The sequence below is a fragment of the Bombus terrestris genome, chromosome 7 (genome assembly GCF_910591885.1).
Source record: "Bombus terrestris chromosome 7, iyBomTerr1.2, whole genome shotgun sequence".
Taxonomy (NCBI): domain Eukaryota; kingdom Metazoa; phylum Arthropoda; class Insecta; order Hymenoptera; family Apidae; genus Bombus; species Bombus terrestris.
Window position 1 is genome coordinate 13,985,998 of NC_063275.1, and position 20,112 is coordinate 14,006,109.

General features: G+C 34.6%; 3 protein-coding genes and 1 long non-coding RNA gene across 12 annotated transcripts in view; 2 read left to right on the forward strand and 2 right to left on the reverse strand.

Moving 5' to 3' along the window:
- Positions 1–320: 320 nt before the first annotated feature.
- Positions 321–3,217, forward strand: LOC100648322 (peptidoglycan-recognition protein LC). Its single transcript, XM_020863924.2, has 3 exons — positions 321–906; positions 2,106–2,264; positions 2,423–3,217. The coding sequence occupies exons 1-3, from the start codon at positions 330–332 to the stop codon at positions 2,938–2,940; spliced, it is 1,254 nt and encodes a 417-aa protein (XP_020719583.1). The 5' UTR covers positions 321–329; the 3' UTR covers positions 2,941–3,217.
- LOC125385388 lies at positions 929–1,511 on the reverse strand. Its single transcript, XR_007224574.1, has 2 exons — positions 1,372–1,511; positions 929–981 (listed from the first exon to the last, which is right to left on the reverse strand). It is a non-coding gene; the product is annotated as an uncharacterized LOC125385388 (long non-coding RNA).
- Positions 3,218–3,357: 140 nt separating the features above from the next.
- On the forward strand, positions 3,358–12,993 carry LOC100644560 (transcription initiation factor TFIID subunit 4). Of its 3 annotated transcripts, none has more exons than XM_003396595.4 (10): positions 3,358–5,138; positions 5,309–5,587; positions 7,012–7,128; positions 7,241–7,573; positions 8,417–8,566; positions 9,061–9,320; positions 9,392–9,558; positions 9,649–9,779; positions 9,884–10,066; positions 10,143–12,993. In XM_003396595.4, the coding sequence occupies exons 1-10, from the start codon at positions 4,161–4,163 to the stop codon at positions 10,419–10,421; spliced, it is 2,877 nt and encodes a 958-aa protein (XP_003396643.1). In that variant the 5' UTR covers positions 3,358–4,160; the 3' UTR covers positions 10,422–12,993. The 3 variants fall into 3 exon arrangements, with proteins under 3 accessions (XP_003396643.1, XP_012165695.1, XP_003396642.1); XM_012310305.3 differs by having other exon boundaries at positions 8,420–8,566; XM_003396594.4 differs by having other exon boundaries at positions 5,309–5,524.
- A 2,444-nt stretch (positions 12,994–15,437) lies between these two features.
- The window catches only part of LOC100648439 (BTB/POZ domain-containing protein Tiwaz), a 40,690-nt gene continuing 36,015 nt past the window's right edge, over positions 15,438–20,112 (reverse strand). For all 7 annotated transcript variants that reach the window (XM_048407132.1, XM_012310306.3, XM_012310309.3 and 4 more), the window contains 2 exons: positions 18,687–18,892; positions 15,438–17,603 (listed from right to left, as the gene is read on the reverse strand). In XM_048407132.1, the coding sequence (XP_048263089.1) occupies positions 17,095–17,603; positions 18,687–18,892 (715 nt within the window). In that variant the 3' untranslated portion in view covers positions 15,438–17,094. The remainder of the gene's footprint in view (positions 17,604–18,686; positions 18,893–20,112) is intronic.

Here is a 20,112-nt window from a genome sequence, read left to right on the forward strand (position 1 = left end):
TCTCAGTGTAAACGTGAATTATTAAATTCTATTACATACATATCTTTATCGCTAATCTTTTTTATTATTCTTATTTCATTTTCAAACTCAAATTCTTTATTAATCACATTGTATGAACTTATCATCTATCGGACGTGTTCTCCATTCATGCTATACTACTTGGTTGAAGATTCCTCATTAAGAAAATAGTTTCATTTGTATATTTAAACAACTTACATTCATAGTTACAATAACGCAATTAAAATGTATGATAAGCAATTACATTTTTTCGTCAGCATACAAATTTTGTAACGTGTTAAACGGACTTTTTCTTTCTGCAGTGTGTTGGTATGGTGACATTGGTGCAACAGCATCGACAAACGGACGAAAATCAATATCTAAAAGATTCAAATCAAATAAGCAACGCCTCCATTGAAAATCGCGATAACGAAAATTGTGGAGGTGAGGTAGTGCATTCTTCTGTTGATACTGTGGTTAGCGTCACCGGAAATGGCAGTCTTGCCAGTTCCTCTACGCAGTGCAGTAACATAGAAGATGACAGTGAGGATGATGAAACGGATATCGATGAAGGAGATTGGGTACCAGAATTACCCGTGCCGGTGGTGTTTAAGCAACATCAAGAAGTGACCACCGTCGATGGGAATGTGGTGCTTCCAAATGCAGATGTCTCGAATTTTGGTGATGTGCGCGTGAAGAATTCGAGTAACGTGCATCTTGGTAACAAAACCTTCTATAAAGGTCCAGTAACAATAAAGCAGTTCGTTTACACGAACCCGACTTCGATACAGGAACCCAATACGGCGAAGAGCGATAATGTTCAAGCATCAAATGCAAATACCTCCAATTTTTCGGCTACCAAAGGAGCTTCGACTGCGATCTTATCACAAAATCCTGATCTCCATAACGGTAATTTTTTTTAGTAGTCTGCCCTCGATAAGGTACTGTGCGTGTTTAGGTTTCTGTGGATGTTTTTATGGAAATCTGTAAAAATGATCGTAACAGAAATAGAATCCATTAGGTTTAGCTACATATAAGTTTCATTGGCTAGCTATTGAATCTAAATCTTCTCCATTTTTTACGGTGGATTAATTTTGAATGCACTGAGCCTAAATGCAGACTAGCCACTTTTGTCTCCGCGATATTGTTGCAATCATATGCCTTTCTTTGTTTCCTTAACTAAGAACAACGGAGACAGACATATGACCGCAGCAATATTGCGCAGATGAAAGTCGCTCGTTTGCATTGTGTTTGATACCGTGATTGTCTTCATTTTCTGGAAACTATTTATAGATAGTTGACTATTTGAAATAGCCTTATTTTAAATATAACTGAATGATACCAAAATAAAAGCTGCTGTCTATTGTATTTTACCTTATACTAAACACCTTTTTAATGTTTTCTTCACAAATGTTGGATTGATTAACTTTTTATGCGTAAATAAAATTTCTTTTATCGTAAATGCGTAGACCTCTTGTCGTTAATGATGCAATTTTATCATTGCACAGTTATTAAGTGGGAATGATACAAACGACAGGAAATAATGATATTTTAAAATCTGTGTTAGGAAATTGATAAAATACGGGGGAATTCCAAGAATTAGCAGAGACAGCTACGAACGATTTCGCAGACTATATTTTTTCTACACAGTATATAGGTCCTTCGATCTAGTTCCATCTCTGTACTTTGGGTTTAAAATCCTATCGTTCCTGTCATTACGCTAACAAAATAATGAATAAACCGAAGTCGTATATTTGTTTTTATGTCAGAATAAAAAGGTATGTGCAACTTATAATAGATACAATCTTAATTGATGTTAATATATATAATATGCAATTTTTAATTCGCACGGTATTTGCATTTTTATATTCTTATTTTATTTAAAAATATGTTTATTCTGACATAGATTGACCGGGAACAGTGAGTGCTATGAAATTAGAACAAAAAACGCTGGTGACAGATGTAAGAAATTTTTAAGAAAGGATTAAAGCATATAAAATAAATATTATAAAAATCATCTGTATATTATTAAAATCATAAATATATTAGTAATAATATTAGTAATATAATGACTTTTTTCGTCTAATAATACTTTTATTTTATTTTAGTAACAAAATGGTTGTGGACCTGGCGATGCGCAGCGTTTTTGTGTTTACTAGCTTTGCTTCTTATAATTGTCGTTGTCATTGCGAATGTATACCTCACGCGCAATTCTACTACTACAACATCTGTAGTTTTTCCGCAAATTCCAGATTCTGGACTCGGAGGTAATATTCATAACTTTCTTAATCATTATATTTCGTTAATTTTTGTTATATTTGTCGATCAATTTGTAATTTAACGATAATTGAAAATGTCTGAGGAATGAATATATCTGTTGCTTGTAAACGAGTGGTTTGTAACTAAATTATTGATTAAATTACAGATAAAGTAAAAAATGTTCGTTTCATTGAACGAAATGAATGGGGTGCTCAGCCACCTACGACAGATTTAACAAAGATGAAACTTCCGGTACCGTACGTGATTATTAGTCATACGGTAACTGAATTTTGTAGGACACAAGCGGAATGTACATTTCACGTTCGATATATACAAACATTTCACATAGAATCTAGACAATGGTCGGATATCGCTTATAACTTTCTTGTTGGTGGCGATGGATACGTATACGTTGGTCGCAGTTGGGATTTTATAGGCGCTCATTCCTTTGGATTCAATAATATTAGCATAGGTATTTCTTTTATCGGAACATTCAACACCGTAATACCACCTAAAAGTCAACTGTACGCTGCGCAACAACTTATCGAATTGGGCATTAAAAATGGTAAAATTGCGCCAGATTATAAATTATTAGGACACCGACAAGTCTCTCGGACTTTAAGTCCAGGAGATGCATTATACAGTGTCATCCAAACTTGGCCCCATTGGTCACCATCGCCATAAAAAATCTTTCTTTTTGTACAATAAGATATATCAGTGATATTTCAAATGTATTCAATTATATATTCTTATTGCCCGAAATACAGATGGACATTTGTATAGATTTCGAACAATTAAATTCTGTTTGTATTTATGTCTTCATGTAGCAATTTAGTACGTACGTTACTTTATTGATAAAATTTGATCTATGACATTTTATATAAATTTATTGTAAATTAATCTGCAGATATTTAAATATATCTCATAAAATGTTAAATAAAGTATGAAACTATAAAGGTGATATAAGGATCTTTTTCGATTAGAATAAGATATTTAAGAAACGTCATATTTTTCACTGTTAATGGTGATATCCGTATAATTTTTTATGCAGATTATTGCAAATGTATTACAGAAAACAATAAATAAATAGTAATACATACTGTAAGAACAAGGAATTTGCGTAAAAAGATACAAAAGAAATAATAGTACCAAGTTTTTTGTTTCAAATACTAAATTTTTGGAGGGATTTATTCTACAATTCATTACTACATTAAATAAATAATACAAGATAGATTGTACCGCCAAAAACTAAGATAGCAATTAAATTTTAATTCTTTACTGTCAGAGGGCGTTAGAATCGTCTTCGGCGTAAATCGTGAAGTCTTATTTACAATTTTGATGTGTTTTAAATGAGAAAGTTTGCGGAACGCGAAAAGGATACAGATGCTTATGAAATGATTGATTATGGAACGCATATTATTTAAGGCAACTGTTACTAACAGTAACAGCATCCTTAAAGGAAGTAAATGTACAGAGCTCTCAGGGATTGAACATTTTTATACATGTTTATAATTTTTCCATTTATATATCAATATAATGTTGTTAAAAATGCAAACCGTGTACGATTTTATAGTTTCGAAGATAGCCATTTTGGCGGGTGACGTGTTTGCATGCCGAGTATTGACAGCCATAACATAAATGATCGACGTTGCATGTAATATGGCGATAATTGCTTTTCCGATGTAGAAGAAATAAAGAACATGGTAATTCGTGGCTGAGTTAAGAAAGGATTGGTAGATTTTTTCACAATGGTGAGAAACAACGATGAATTTGAGATTGGTGGAAAGTAAACAGAAGAAAGGCCGCGTATAATTTTCAGCCATGGTGGGGGGGGCAATGCACCATGGGAACAATTTGCGACAGGCGCATGCGTAGATCAGTTTACAGTTGGAGCTTGGAAGAAAATGGCGTCAGCTAAGTTTCTGGAGGAAGCTCTGAGCACGGACGTCGATGAATCTGCAGTGAACGCGATAGTGGGCTCCCTTGAAACACAACTAGTAACATCTACGCCAGCTGTATCTGGTCATCAAGTAAGTTCTGCATCAGTCAGCCAGCAGAATCATCAGGTGAACAGTGGTATTTCCAACGGGGGCACCATCACCGCGGTACAACCACAGAAACATGGGGTTTCAAACGGCGGTGGTGCTACTACAGTAAATAGTCTGATGAATCAAGAAGTTACGAAGCCTATTACCACGAGTACTCTTCTCCCTGTAAACGTGGTTACCTCAAACACAGTGGCGCCACAGGTTACTACACAACAGCAGCAACAGCATACACAGTCAGCAGTCCCCCCTGCTGCTTATATCAATCAAGCTACTACAAACCAGGTGACCAGCAATCAAACAACAAATATACCAAGCCTTACCAAAACACATGAACCTGTCAAAATAATTTATCCTACTGTTGGTCAAGTAATAGCAACCACAGGGGTGGCTAATGCAAATAATAAACTTTCTTTTCCTGCACAAACTGTTGGACAATTGGCCAATGGTACTTTGGGAATAACTTCACCGGCAGTGTTACAGACAGCATCAAATGTTTCTAATGTTGGTTCCGTCAGTGAAACAGGCAGTCAAACAGTTGCTAGTGTAAATAAGCCGACAGGTACAGCTTTGGTGATAAAGACTAGTGTAGCACCAAGTGGCATGGTTTCTGTTCCAATGTCTGTTCCTGTTTCTGTGGCTGGCAATGCAGTCAGCACAGCACTACAGGGTAAAGCTGGAGTTACATCTACAATAGTACCCAGCAATGTGCAAATTCTTAATGTTAATGCAATGCGTCCTGGTACACCGGTGACAGGACAACAAGCAGGCAAGCAAGTTGCACCTAGAGTAGTGATTGGTCAACACATGCTTGGAACAAGACCTGGAGGTCCAGGGGTAAGATATTTGTAGTTTATAAACCAATTTTGATTTTATTATTTTATTATCAAGAATAATGTGTGATATTGTATTGAAAAATATTCTTTTATAAATTTTGGCTTCTATTATGTGTGCGTTAATGTCCTTATTGTTTTAATTGTTTTAAAATTAAAAAAAATTTTTTTTAGATAACATTGCAAACATTACATGGTCTGCAACCTGGAACTCAGGGTCATATACTATTAAAAACAGAAACTGGACAGTTTCAATTACTAAGGGTAGGGCCAGCTCCAACAGCAGGTACACCTGGTGGTACTGCAGTTACACCAAATAGTATAGCAGGAAATGCAGTGGTTGCTGCACCATCTCCGGGCACTACCTATCGCTTAGCCTCAGTGCCGGCTGTAAGTAGGCTGAACACACAGTTCACTGGCCCACCACTCGCCACGTTAAGAAAATCTATTCAGGTGACGCATTCTTATACCTCTTACAAGACTCGATGTAGTGCAGTAGTAGATTTTTAGTTTGTGCCATTAGTTGGAATGGTGTTATTGGTAAGGCTGTGTATTATGTTTATATTCTTTCATTCTATCTTTGTGTTATTTCGATCATATGAAATTTTCTTTAAAATATAATTAGGTGTACAGATATCACTCTGATATATGCAAAAAAAGAATTTATATCTACATATTATATTATATTATTATATTATTATTACATATTATATTATTTAGGATTTATAAAAATATCCAATTGTCATAAAACAGAAGTTTTATGTAGTATACAGTTATTTTCGTATTGGCTTATTTGTTGGGATGCCTCTTTATTGTAGACTTTCTACATTTTTTAAATATGTAATTATTTTATTAAATTCAATGCTGTTATCATGCGTATAGATATTGCATGTTATATTGGTTAAGGGTATCATAGAGTAATTCATTTTTGAAATTTTGGAAAGTAAAGAAATTTATATATTTATTGAAATTATTTATAATAGAACAATGACACTTTCTTCATATTTATATAAATTTTTTATTTTCATTGATATGAAATTCATATTTACACAACTTTAGAAATTATTTCCAAATTATAGTAATTTATATTCAAGGTAATTTAAACATTATTAGTTGAAAAAGATAAATATGAAGTTAACATTCTTGATTCTTCATGTATTAATTTTCTGGTAGAATTTCATATACAAAAAATTATATTTTATTAAGTTGATGCATAAAGTATTAGTTCCTTATAAAATATTTCTTTTACAAACATGTACAGTACTTATGTATGTAAAATAAAATCAAGTATATTATGTACAGCTTAATAAAAAGCAATTATAGAATAATATAATAAAAGAAATTACGAGTCTGTACAAGGTACAAGTGCGTCTTTAATACATAATACCATTAAACTTATTGTATCAAATCACAATATATGTATCTATTGACATCTGATTTCTTGAAATAATAAAAATAATGGAAAAAATCATAAAAATGTAGATTTTGTGTTTGAAGAATCAGAAGTTCAGCATGCATATAAAGGACATATGTAGATTATAATAGTAGAAATAGAAAAAGGAAAATGTGATGCTACGAATATTTTTATAAAATTAAAAATAAAAGCATGTTCTATATATAAAATTATTATTCATATCATAAATTTGCTGTTTATATTTTATTTTTAGCAATGCTGCGAAATGCTTCTAAATACTTTTAAATGACATTGCAGTTTTGTAATTCATATAGAATTTTACAGAAGTTACAAATTCATAAATATTTAAAGAAAAATGTACATATTTATTAATTCTTTAAACGTAGAATTATCAAATAAAAGTTTATTTTCTTTGTTTAGTTTTAAATATAGAAAATTTTATAGTATCTGTTTATTTGTACAGACTGTGGCTGCAACTATTACAACAGCAACTACAACTCCATCAACAGTAACTGCTGCTGCTTCAAGTACTCCTACTCCACCCGTTACTACTGTTCAAACAGTTCAGACATCTACACCAGTATGTATTACGCACAATTACTAAAAAGAAATGAAAATATTAGTTGTTAAGTGCAACAATAATTTTGCTTATAGTGTATTAAGTTGGTTACAGTGTCTTTTTTTAATTGTAGCGTCCAACTACAGATAATACCAAAGAAAAGTGCCGTAAATTTTTAGCAAACTTGTTAGAGTTGTCTAGTCGAGAACCTAAAGCTGTGGAGCGGAATGTTCGGACTTTAATACAAGAGTTAATTGATGTTAAAGTTGAACCTGAAGAGTTCTGTGATAGGCTTGAGCGATTATTAAATGCATCACCACAACCATGTCTGATTGGGTTTCTCAAGAAAAGTTTGCCTCTTTTACGTCAATCTCTCGTTACAAAGGAATTGGTCATAGAGGGAATAAAACCTCCTCCAGCCAATGTTGTTTTTCCCGTAACATCTACTACTTCTGTAGTAACACAGGTAAGATCTTATATAAATTTACAAACAGTTCGTAGAAATTGTTCATGAATAATGCGTACAGATTATAAACACATAGTCTACATATAATGTTATCGTGTGTCTACATTTATATGTGTATATCAGTGCTGTATAAGTACTACTTGCGAATAAAGTGGATTCTTCCCATTCTCGTATATTGCCTTCTGCTTTTAGACTCAAATAAGAAAAGAAGAAAATCATATGTCAGACTTGTTGATATCTTTCTAAACTTTCTTCCTTTTATAGCGATAACGCGTGAAGATGAATAAAATCGCGTAAGATTCCTTTATGGACAGCACTGATCTATGTTGATATTTCAGAGTTTCAAGTTGTATCACTGAGAGAGATTGTTGTTGAGATTTGTACAAGACATGTATTTTGCAGATTCTGGAAAAAAAGGCAATAAAAGATGATCTTTAACATCTAAAGTCTTTTTATGGCAGGTTATTTATAAGTTTAACTTGGAAAGTAGTTTTATGTTTAAAAATTTTGTCCAAATGTAAAAAAGAGATATTAAAATTTTATCAGACAAAGTTGAACTGAAAAGTAGACAAAACCAAAGAGAATAAAAGTCTGTAATTTCTTCTCATCTCAGTTGAAATTTAATTTATATGAAATATATAATAAATTTAGATCTATGAACTAAATGTATAAATCAGTATAATTAATATAACTCAAAAATAATTTTCTGATGTATCTATCAATAGATTAGTGTATTATTATGTACAGTGTATTGATGAATGTGTAATTGAAAGTAATTGATAGTAATTCTCAATTTGGTTATACTATTTGCTTAATATTAATGTATTTTATAATATAATGTAGCAGAATCAGCTTAGACCAACTGTTGCTGTGACAGCTGCAACAATTCCTGTAACTGCAGTTACTCCAACTACACAAGTAAGAGTAATGACTCCACTACCTGCAGCTACAACTACAGTTCCACGACCTGCGCAGCCAGTTCAACAAAGGCTGGTAAGATATAAGAAGAGGTTTAATTTTGTAACATTAGAATATATTATTTGAATTGTAAATATATTACTGTATATATAAGCTATGTAATTTAATTTCCATAATAGAAACAAATTAATGCTCTGATCCTTGGTTGTTAATGATTGGTGTACTACTTGCTTACGATTATCCATTTTTATAAAATATCTTTTTATTTGTTTTCTTTTTTGACTTATGTAAATGACCGATTGGATATCATTACACATTTAGAGGATGACGAAAAAATAAATTCTAAAATAAATATATATTTAAAACTATATTATATAAATATAAACCATATATATATATTCAAAGCAAACAATATATACAAATTATATTTTCATGTATTTGTATCCAAATGTCGTCCGCTGTCTGTGTAGATACGATCCGAAAAATTTAACTGGCCATTTATATGTTAAAATTAGATTAGATTCCTCAATATTAAACTGAAGTAAATTATAAAATATTTATTGTTTTAGATACGACCTGTTACAACAGCAGTTCGTAGTCCTGCACCATATACTGTGAAATCAACGGCGGCGATAACTGGGATTCGACCTACTGTGCCTACAGTTCAAAAACCACCAATTACAACTGTTGTTAAAACAGTTCCAACCATAACGCAAGGCAAAACAGTCAACACAGCCACTACTGTTAATAAAGCCATAGTGCCTTCTTTTGTTCCAAAGCCAGTTACTAAAGAGAAAGAAAAAAAGACATTTTCGTCTGCAGGATACACGTAAGCAACGATTTTTCATTGTTTGTCATATTGTTTCATAATACATATGTACGCTTATTTTACTTAAATAGGGGAGATGACGATATCAATGATGTCGCAGCTATGGGTGGTGTTAATCTCGCCGAAGAATCGCAAAGGATTCTTGGTTCTACAGAATTTGTGGGAACACAAATCAGATCCTGTAAAGATGAAGTATTCTTACATATGACACCATTACAGCAAAGAATAAAACAAATCGGTAGTTACCTCTGTCAATTGTTTGATGTGAATACGTGACATAGTATATATAATATATGTGACATAGATATGATATAAACTTATTTTTTAGTTTCCAATTATGGATTAGAAGAACCTAATCAAGAAGTTGCGGCATTAATATCTCATGCTGCACAAGAAAGGTTAAAAAATTTAGTAGAAAAATTAGCAGTGATAGCAGAACATAGAGCGGATTTGATAAAGGTGAAGTTCACAGATTATAATAAATTGAATGAGGATTCAATTTTATATCATAATTGTTAATCAAATCGAGTATTTCTAGCATAAATAATGTATAATGGTTACAGGTGGACCCACGTTATGAAGTAACACAGGATGTTAGGGCACAATTAAAATTTTTAGAAGATTTGGATAAAGTGGAACGTAGAAGACACGAAGAACAAGAAAGAGAAATACTTTTACGTGCGGCAAAAAGTCGCGCAAAAACTGAAGATCCAGAACAAGCCAAATTAAAAGCAAAGGCTAAAGAGGTACTTTCACAAATATATAAATTTAGAAAAAAATATAGCGTAAGAAGAAGTAATTAGCATCTGAAATTTCATATAGATGCAACGTGCGGAAATGGAGGAATTAAGACAAAGGGAAGCAAACTTGACAGCTTTGAGAGCAATTGGTCCACGTAAAAAGCCTAGACTTGACATAGGAGTGTCTGTCAATAGTCCTGGCAGTAATTCTGGTTTGAACGCTTCAGCGACTGGGATTAACAGACAAATGCCAATGAAACCACGTTTAAAGAAAGTGAATTTCAGAGACTTATTGTTCCTTCTTGAACAAGAAAAAGAAACGTGTAGGAGCACAATGCTATATAAATCATACTTGAAGTGATGTTCTATAAAGGGCAGGAACTTAAGTGACCCGCCCGATATCTGGCGCTCTATCTACATGGTCTTGTGTGAGCTGGCCTCAATGGACCTTGACGAATCATGTGACGTTAGTGTGCGTTGCATTGTACAGTGTTTCATAAGTTACATACAATGAAATTCATTACGAATCACGTCAGGATTCCATATACATTCAAGATAAGATTATTTCTACCGTGTCGATAGGCTTCCCTATTTGTAAATGACTGAAGATTTTTTAAATGTAATATAATAGATTGTTCTTTATTTTTCAACACAAAATTGCATCATTGGAAAGAGCAATGTGTATGAGCACATGCCTGATGATCAGTCTTGGATAGTCTCTTTATGGAAAGGATGTTGTGTGGCCATATATATGTGTTGTTATATGGTGAATGTATGCCGAATGAATGTGTGTATATTGTCATTTATGTATATGCCTACTATATTGTAACACTTGACCTATACTTTTGGACACTGTAGCGACAGTATGAAGAGTGCGTGTTTTGTTAACATAATAAATCGTATTTTTGCAATCTGTAATGTAATAATATACTGTGAGCACACTGTCCAAAAAGTATGGAATAATTTGTACAATACCTTACATATAAAATACTAAATAGTGATAATTTCAATGTTGGTACAACAGAATATAGCTACTCTCCACAATAAGATGGAATTGTTATCAGTATATTATGTTGTAATCTACATTTTCAGTGTTTATAAAAGAATTAGCTGTTACGTTTTTTATTAAAGAAATATTTACAAAAGTAAGAATTACGGATATTTCTTCGATTGATGTTAATTTAATCATTTATATTTCCTCTTCGAAATTAGTACAGTTTTTGCTAATCTTCAGAGAAAAATATGCTTTATATAATCGATTGAAAAAAAAAGCGTGTACCTGATTTATAATGTAAAAGAATTTGCTGCAGATGTACGTGTGCCTATTATCGAACAGAATATTTAGAAAGATATCAATCTTTCCTAACTTGCTCATCACATGAGCATCTTACACTACACGTGCCCGAAATAGATTCTTGTGCAACATTAAAAAAAGATAAAAAAAGGAAATCATTGTATATGTCTCATGCAGAACCATCGATACATACATGTATGCATATATGCATGTATCATTTATTACGTACAGATTTGATTTTTAGTATAATATCAGTTTAGATTTTCCATGGTAACCTTCGTTGTAAAAAGATTTTTAATCTTGAATGATTCATGTTTATTTTTGCAGATTTACGTACGGAACATAGAGATTGAATTCTTGTCTTAAATATAAACATAAATACTATACACTGGCGCCGATACCAGAAATCATCGATTTTTATAAGCTGTAATATAAATTTGATATAAGTTTGTTGAGGCAATAATAGAAGTTTTTCTATTGTATTGCTGTAGTTTGGAGTTACAGAATGATACAATACGAGGTATACTATTTATTTTTTTTAGCAAATCGCGCGAGATGGTTATTTCAGATTATCCGAGTACAGACAGGAATTATAATAAAAAGAAGTTTAAAGTATCCTGATAATCTGGATTAACCGTAATTGCTCGATGATTTTCGTGCTTCCACATTTTTTGGAATGCACGATAACACTTCCTGATAGGCATTCGAAAAGAAAGAAAAGTAAAATATATTGCAAAGGCACGTACACCTGTGAGTCTTCTAGTGTAAATAACGGGAGAATAAAAGCGAGTCTAACGTAACATTTCAGTTACAATTACGTGAAACGTTATGCTTCAACGGTTCAATATCGATTTAAAATATAATACGCGCACAAGACTGATGAATTGCGTAAAAGATGTTAAGTTAAACTGAACTATTAACTTTGACTATCCATAGCGCTGATTAATTATGATGTGGATCAGTACAAAAGAGGAAAGAAAAAGAAAAGAGGAAGAAATTATTTAAAGCGTAATGGGTGCAAGGATATATGATTGCAATATTGATCTCAGCTACATAATTCTATTTGTTATTGCGTGCACCAAGAAATGATTGCCTTTTTATATATAAATATATATAATAGCAATTGATATAAGTTTTTCATTGCGAGAGCGAGCGAGCGAGCGTGAGAGAGAGAGCTTATAATTAAAAAAAAAGAAAAAAAAGCAAAGCAGATCGTTGAAGCAACATTATTCGAGTAATAACATGTAAATAATTCGTTTTTTAGTAGCTATATACTTTTATTGGAAAAGGCGCACATACAATTACTTGTACCATACTTTTTGCCGCGCACTTCACAGTGTAAGAAATTTTTACTTAGCTGCGTGTTCCTCTTTAGAATGATTGCATCATTTTTTACGAGCTCGATAAAAAAAAAACGCAAATTTCCGAAGTTAGTTATATTATAACGTTCTCCTAACTGCCACTAGGTGGAATTATTAATATAAATATATAAATAGAGGAATGTAAAGAAACAAAAAAAAAAAAAAAAAACTAAAGGTACATAGCAGTTTTGGTACAGTATGATATTTTTACAAATTGTAATTGGATAAATCGTAACCGAGAGATAATAAAACACAAGAATAAGTTTCACCAAAGAATAGCCCGAATTTTTTATTCTTAGGCTTCTAATTGTTTTTTTTTTTTGTCATGTAAAAAAGGAAAATGATCTTTATGCGGGATATGTTGAGTTTCTTCAAAGAGGAATAAAATTCTGTTCTTCCTTGTTATAATTCGGCTTGTAAGTATAGCTTCCGTGAAATTATAAAGTTCATAAAGTTTCGGGCTGTTAATGTATTTAAAACATTAAACGATTAAGATACTGGAAGTATAATCGAGTAAATATCATTTTTATTGTACCAATTTTGTCTTAATATATTCGTTTGTATTTATGATGGTTATGATTATTTTTTCGATGGATATATTTATGTAGTAAATAATGTTTTTTTTTTTTAAGTTTAATTAAACATTCCATCAGCAAAATTTCAGTAACCATTTAATGACTTATATAAGATTTTTATTTTTGTTCGTGAAATAAAACATATGTGGCAGAAAGTCAATTATGTAATATAAGCGCGTTAAAAGTTATCAGATTGTGATTATGTATCGTCTGGGCTATTATCTCAGGTAATGTTCGGTACAAGATTCCATTTAAAGAAACTGCCAAATGGTCGACCATTTGCACATTTGCTTCGTGTCTTTGATGTTGTCGCGATCATAATTTCTTCTTCATGACTATATATATATATATATGTACTTTAATTATCGTCGTTATTTAAGCACATAAAATTTGCACTAATCATACAACAAGATATTAAAAAGTAAAAGAATACCCTTACAGGAAGTAAATGAGTAAAATGTAAAAAAACAGAAGGAAATATACCGAAGTAGCTTGGGATGACAAATTAAAAACATATCACGATTTCATGGAATTGCGGTTATCGTGGTTAGCGGAGGATTGATATCGTGAAAAATATCGCTCGTTCAGCCTTCATGCAGACAATGGGTAGCGTTGCGTCCCGGCGTATTCTCGAATTTCAAGCCCGTCTTCCATGTTGACGCCAAAGGCTACTTTGCCTCGTGTCGTGTATTGAAGGACCTGGGACTGAGGCGGCCCCGAGGCGATCCAGAAATGGAATATAATCAAGCCGTTGCTCGACAGAGACGGAGAACGTTGGGGTGGGTGGTAAAATGTGCAATAGGTAGCATGAAGAGGAGAGGTGAGAGAGAGAGAGAGAGAGAGAGAGAGAGAGAGAGAGAAAGACAAAGGAAGAAGAACGGAAGAAAGGTGGACAATCGAGGGACAGAAAAAGGAGTGGTGGTTACAAAGATATAGAAGAAACTGAGGAAAGGGACGAAAAAAAGTGGAGTTTTGGGGAAAAAGAGGAACAGGATTATAGAAAGGACAAAAGAGGAACGTAGAAAAATGAAGGGGAAAATACAGAGCAGAGAAAAGGGGAGGAGTTGTAGAAAAAGAGGGGATTGTAAAGAAAATGACGGAAACAATAAGGTAGGATAGATGAAAAGATAAAGGAAGAAGGAAAACAGAACTGCGAACAGAAAGAGATAGGATGAGAGACAGTTGGGTGAGAGGGTCGAAGCAGAGCGTTGGGCTCTCTACTCGGCAGGTTCGAGGGATGACAGCCCGCGGCCTATACTACCCCCAGGCATCGCGGATATTGAGTTCACGGTAACCATGGAAACGGGGCCTGAGGCAATGACGTTTGTACGCTTTATCCCTTATTCCCGCGGTTACGTGATCAACGCTGTTCCGAGCTCTTTTGCTCTCTCCTGCTTCTCCGCCTCCGTTTCTTCTTCCTCTTGTTCTTTCTCCATGCGCTGCCCCCTTTTTCTCTTTGTCTAGCGCTACGAGGGATCTATTGTTAGGTGGATTTATAAATCTGGTTATTACCATTGTCTCTGTTCTTCGCTAGTTATCAGGGAAGGTTCTCTCTTAGATCGTTGGGAAGCTGGATGGTTCGCAAAATGATATGGTCAGTCGCCGTGTCTAAAACGAATAATAACGCGAACCGGCGATGCAATAATTTTTTACTGCTATCTTCCTTTTTTTTGTTTTTTATTGTCTGCGGCGTTCAAGAGTCATCGCATCGATTGAAAATCATCAGAGCGAAAGGTCAGCGCGTGGGACGCTCGAGTTGCTCACAATCAGGTGGAAAAGTCGAAAGCAGATATCGCGTAACCAGTTTAGAGCCTATCGAATTTTTATACCGGAGCGTTACGAAAACTGAATTGTCCGACTAATGGTTTTATTCCGCCTGGTTGCTCCGTCAGATTTTATTTTTCCTCTCGAGAACTGACTGAACCCAGCGGTCCTCCTCGCTGCTGTTACGATTTTTCTCTCTCGTATCGCGAGGATAGATCGATATATCTCTCAAACAAGCAGACATTTAAATAACATCCAGTTTCGCTCGTAATCGTTTCGTTAGTGAATTTTAAAATTTAATGCATCGATTGGTGAAAGGAACGGTGACTCGGGTGACGAGTTATTCGCGACTCGCACGAAATAAACCACCATCGTTTCCACGGTTTCAAGTAATAAACATTTTATTAAATCAATCGAAACGATAGTTATCGTAGCAAGTGTCTTATCGAAGATTAGAAACTATTCTCCTTCTTTCAACGCGTTAATAACCGGGACTGTCGGTGAAGCGGATCAGAACTCGTGAGACTTTAGCGAAGCTTCGAATTAAAAGAAACGATACGAACAACTTTCTTTCTTTTCTTTTTCCCTTTTGTTAATTTTATTCGTTCGTTTCTCTCGTGGTAGAAGGTCGCTTCTGTCTGATTTATTTAATTAGAAACACAGTTTGAGTCGATGAGATCAACGCGAATTATTTCGTTGTCGAATGTTCCGCATCTAGATGTCGGCAGTTTTTATATATATATTTATATATCGATATAGATACACGTTTATTCGCGGTATTTACATTAATTAATATGGCATTTAAATACATATAGGTACACCTTATTAAATAAGAGCAAAATAAGAAGCGGCACACCCGACGTACTTATATGCATAAGTGGGTCACGAGCGTGCGTGATGATGCCGTTCGACGATACATAACCGCGAAGATTATATTTCTTAGCCCGATTTTCCTAAAGAATTGAAACGATTTTAACGGTAATTTTTATAATTATAAATTACACGCCGCACCAGTCGTAATTTCATTAACGTTATGCAGAGTCGAACATCTGTAACGTAAAGACGCGTAGTAACTCAAGGCACTCGATTCATTAAACGTTCGGAATTATCGAATAAAATTCAGCGTAAATGAACTTCGATTTTATTCCAAATGATTTCCAAGAATACAACGACTGTTCTTCTTTGACCTCCCTCATGTAATTAAATTAAATTTAAACATCGATTTCATCAATTCGATACAAAAGTGTAAATACTCGTTATATTTGTCATTCATTATCGTAACTGTAGTTGGAAATCTGGACAAAAATCGAAACCTTCTATCAAGAATATACATACCCTGCAAAACCTAATTATACATATATAATTGTCTCTTTCTACCCAGGTAATAGATTTTTCAACGCTATGATTAGAACCACAGCAGTGGTTCGTATAATTAAGAACCTATCAACGAAAGGAATCCCCGAAACTCGATATATATCACAGAATACAAGAATCGCAAAAGGAAATGAAATTTACGATTACATGGCTGCCTATCTATTTGTCAGAGTCAAGATCGGTCGATTTAACTCATTAAGGACCAAGCAATGATAGTTTATCATCATAAATACTTACATTTCTTTAAATTTTATAAAATCGTAGAATCTAAATGCAAAATCTGGTGGCGAAAAAAGTAACATACTAAACGAATTCGATAAATGTTGCGTTAACTCAACGTTGGTCCTTAATAAGGATAAAATAATGAATTAAAATTCGTCGATCCAAAGAACATGGGGAACCGCTATATTACAAGAAAGTACAAACTGTTTCATCACCGACGGTCATCGTATTCTCTCGAACGAAGAATCAACGTACAGTTACGATATCTTATCTTCGCGCAACAGCTCGGACACGAAGGTGCTCCGTCCGCCAGAACAATCGGATCATCATCGTTCGTGACGCAGTCTTGAAGAGTTCTCCTGGACAGTTTCACTCGGGATCATGGTCGCGTTGAAGGCAACGAACCGTCCTCGAGCTAGTCTTCCGCTGATGAGCGGTGTTCCGTCAAGTGTTGATAGCCTGTCGAACGAATAGGTACTCCGAGAATTGTTGTCCTTCCACGCCGCCACCATTGCTGGCTACCACGCGGAATCCCGCGTTCAAAAGCCTGGTGATGGCCTGTACGGAGTTCAGTTTGCAGTAACCATTCAATGGGAACCTGATAACGTGACGAGCGTCCTGTTGGTGCCAAGCAACGCCAGATCGAGCGTCGATTACCGCCTGGGTCGTTTCCGGAAACACCTCGTCCAGCAACGCGCGACCGCCAGACAGCATAACTCGTTCCCCCAGATCTGGGCTGACGTGAAGGGCGACGCACTCGAAGTTACAATTCCCTTCGTTGGCGCGGATTTTGTCAGAGTCTCGGTTACACGGTAACGTTGTGCATCCTGTGCCACGGTTGCCTAGTTGATTGGTTGGCGGTGGACTCGGGGACGAAGAAGACATCGTGGTGGTCGTCGTGGAACCGTTTTTGATACGCTCCTTTTTCATTTGCTCCAGCTGCCTGCACATAGCTGGAAAAACAATGTAGAGATGAGTTCATTCGGAATTTGGAAGATGAGTGGATAGATATTTAAAGTGATGTGTCGTGAATACGATTTATTATTATGGCAGATTGTCTTTTAACTCCTTTCTTCAGTTATAGACAATTTCTTCTTTTATCAATTATTGCTAGTCAGACTGTAGATATTTATGCGAATTCAGATTTTTACGAATATAATTGAAAAATGGGATACAGACAAAGAATCTTTTTCATCTACTAGATGTAATAATAGGTAATATGTTATATATTTTTGCGTATTGCATTTTCAAATTTCCCATAAATACATAAAAAATCCCCAGTCTATCAATAATAGAAACACGTTTCATCTGATCTTCGAAGAGGAAATAATGTAATAGAGATCAAGACCAGTTTTACCGGAAACAAACATACTCGTTATTTAACTACTTGATAATACGTTAAAGTACAATGTGGAATGTGGTAGGATTGGGCAAGAATCTTCGGAAAAGATATTGTCTCCTTTCTCTTTACCTCGGTACCGAATTCTCGAATATTGATTAATATATTACTGCGCTTCTGTTTACCTTTTTCTCGATCGCACACACTGGAGACAAGGAGACGTGATCGTGATCGAACGATACCGTGAGCCGTTGGGATTTCACGAGTCCCGTGTGCTTTCGCTGTGGCTCTCGTTCATCAAGATATTACCCGTTTTAATGCATTATAATGCGATCTTTTAACGCTGCTGGTATTAGCGGTTAATGGCAGGAAAAATGATCTGAGAAGAGATTTTGCCATGCAGATAACATGATTTATCGTTGGTGAACCATGATCTCTCGTTCCCCTTTTCTCCTTCTTACAGAAGCCAAAGGAAGTTGTCCGTCCAAACCGCAAAGATTTTTATACGAGATTAAGTAATACCGGCTCTCTCGTCAATTTGAATACTTTCTTCTTGTTCGTATTTAACGGTACGCCTCTCCGTTGAGTAATTGACCGTTGAAAGGACCGTTTGAAAAGAATTAATCGCATGGAAATTAAAGGACTACGTATCAGAGGACTACGACGATCAAAGATAAGACGAGAGAGTTTCTCTTACGCGCAATATCGAAGTATCGTGCTTCTTCTAAAAGCAGATCCAGATCGGCGAAATTGTCTGGTATTAGTAGACGGGAGTTTCTCATGAAATTTAGGATATGTCTGAACATGCCGCCATCCCTGTCGATGAAGTAATGTTGCTTCAGGGAGTCCAGTACGATGGGGATGCTGCCGTTGAATAATTTTGCTAGTCTTGACTCGGGATACCTGAAAGATACACGTTAGAAGAATATTTATTCTGCTTTTAAAGTATCTTTCCTTGATAATCTACGGTTAAGGTGCTTAAGATAACTTTTCCTTATATTAATTCTTTAAGCGATGAATATTCTGGGTATGAATGTCTTCTACAGATGACATATGATGTATTATGTGTCATAATTAATGACCATTGCTGCACGAACGTTTCACAAATACTTTGTTATTTATGTAAAAGAGTGTGAAACAGATGGAATGTAACTTTTTTATTTCAAGCATATCAATGGTCTATAAAAGTGAGATTTTGCCGAATACATACATTACCGATAAAAAATTTACTGTATCTAGGCGTACCGAATCACACGCTAGAATTAATACTATGAACATCAGTAATAGTACTTCCCTTTACTTCAATAGATTTTTCACTAAAGAATTTTTTAAAGGAAGAAAATTCGCAATTGACATTATTCTAAAAGCTCTTGGATTCTACAGAGCACGGGATGCATCGACGCCTTTAACCATTATATGTATCCGTCCATAATTTATTAATCTAATGATACTTCATTAAAAAGTTTGCACATTCGATATTTTATTCCATCCTGTAACTTGACTCTTTGGGGTACAGAATTTTAATACAAAAAAAAGACTCTAATTGCACAGACATGTTATTTAAAATTACGACCACTCTGGATGAGTTATGAACACGTACCGGCTGAATTAATATATGTTCTTTCCTGTGCATCTATTAAACGACTGTTATTCATATCTGTGACAAAACGAAATCGGTTAACCGCTGTAAACCGCTGTGCTTTGAATTATCTTAATATTTCAAAGTGGGATGAAAAACATCCCACTGTGCGTGTCACTGTCATAAGTACTGGAAAAATATAGGCTACTTTTTATCCTATGGTCCAAAGAATTAAAAGCTAAATGTAAAGAGATAAATTCGTTCGACACCCACGTGAGTGATCTGGATTCGAAAATCTGTTTGCTAAGTTGCCATGTTCCTTAATTTCTCGAATAAAACGATGTCGTTTGTAAGCTTGTTACACGCTTACGGTATTTTGTTTTGTTCGTTTTTAAATCTCGCTGATCGACTGACTCGATAAATCCTCGAGCAATTTTACCGAAGGGGGTACGCTGCCGTTCGTACTCGGCGACATATAAATTATACTTTCGCATTGAAGAGGTCTCGTCGAGGCGAGGCAGGTGCCGATATTCCGGTCACCTGC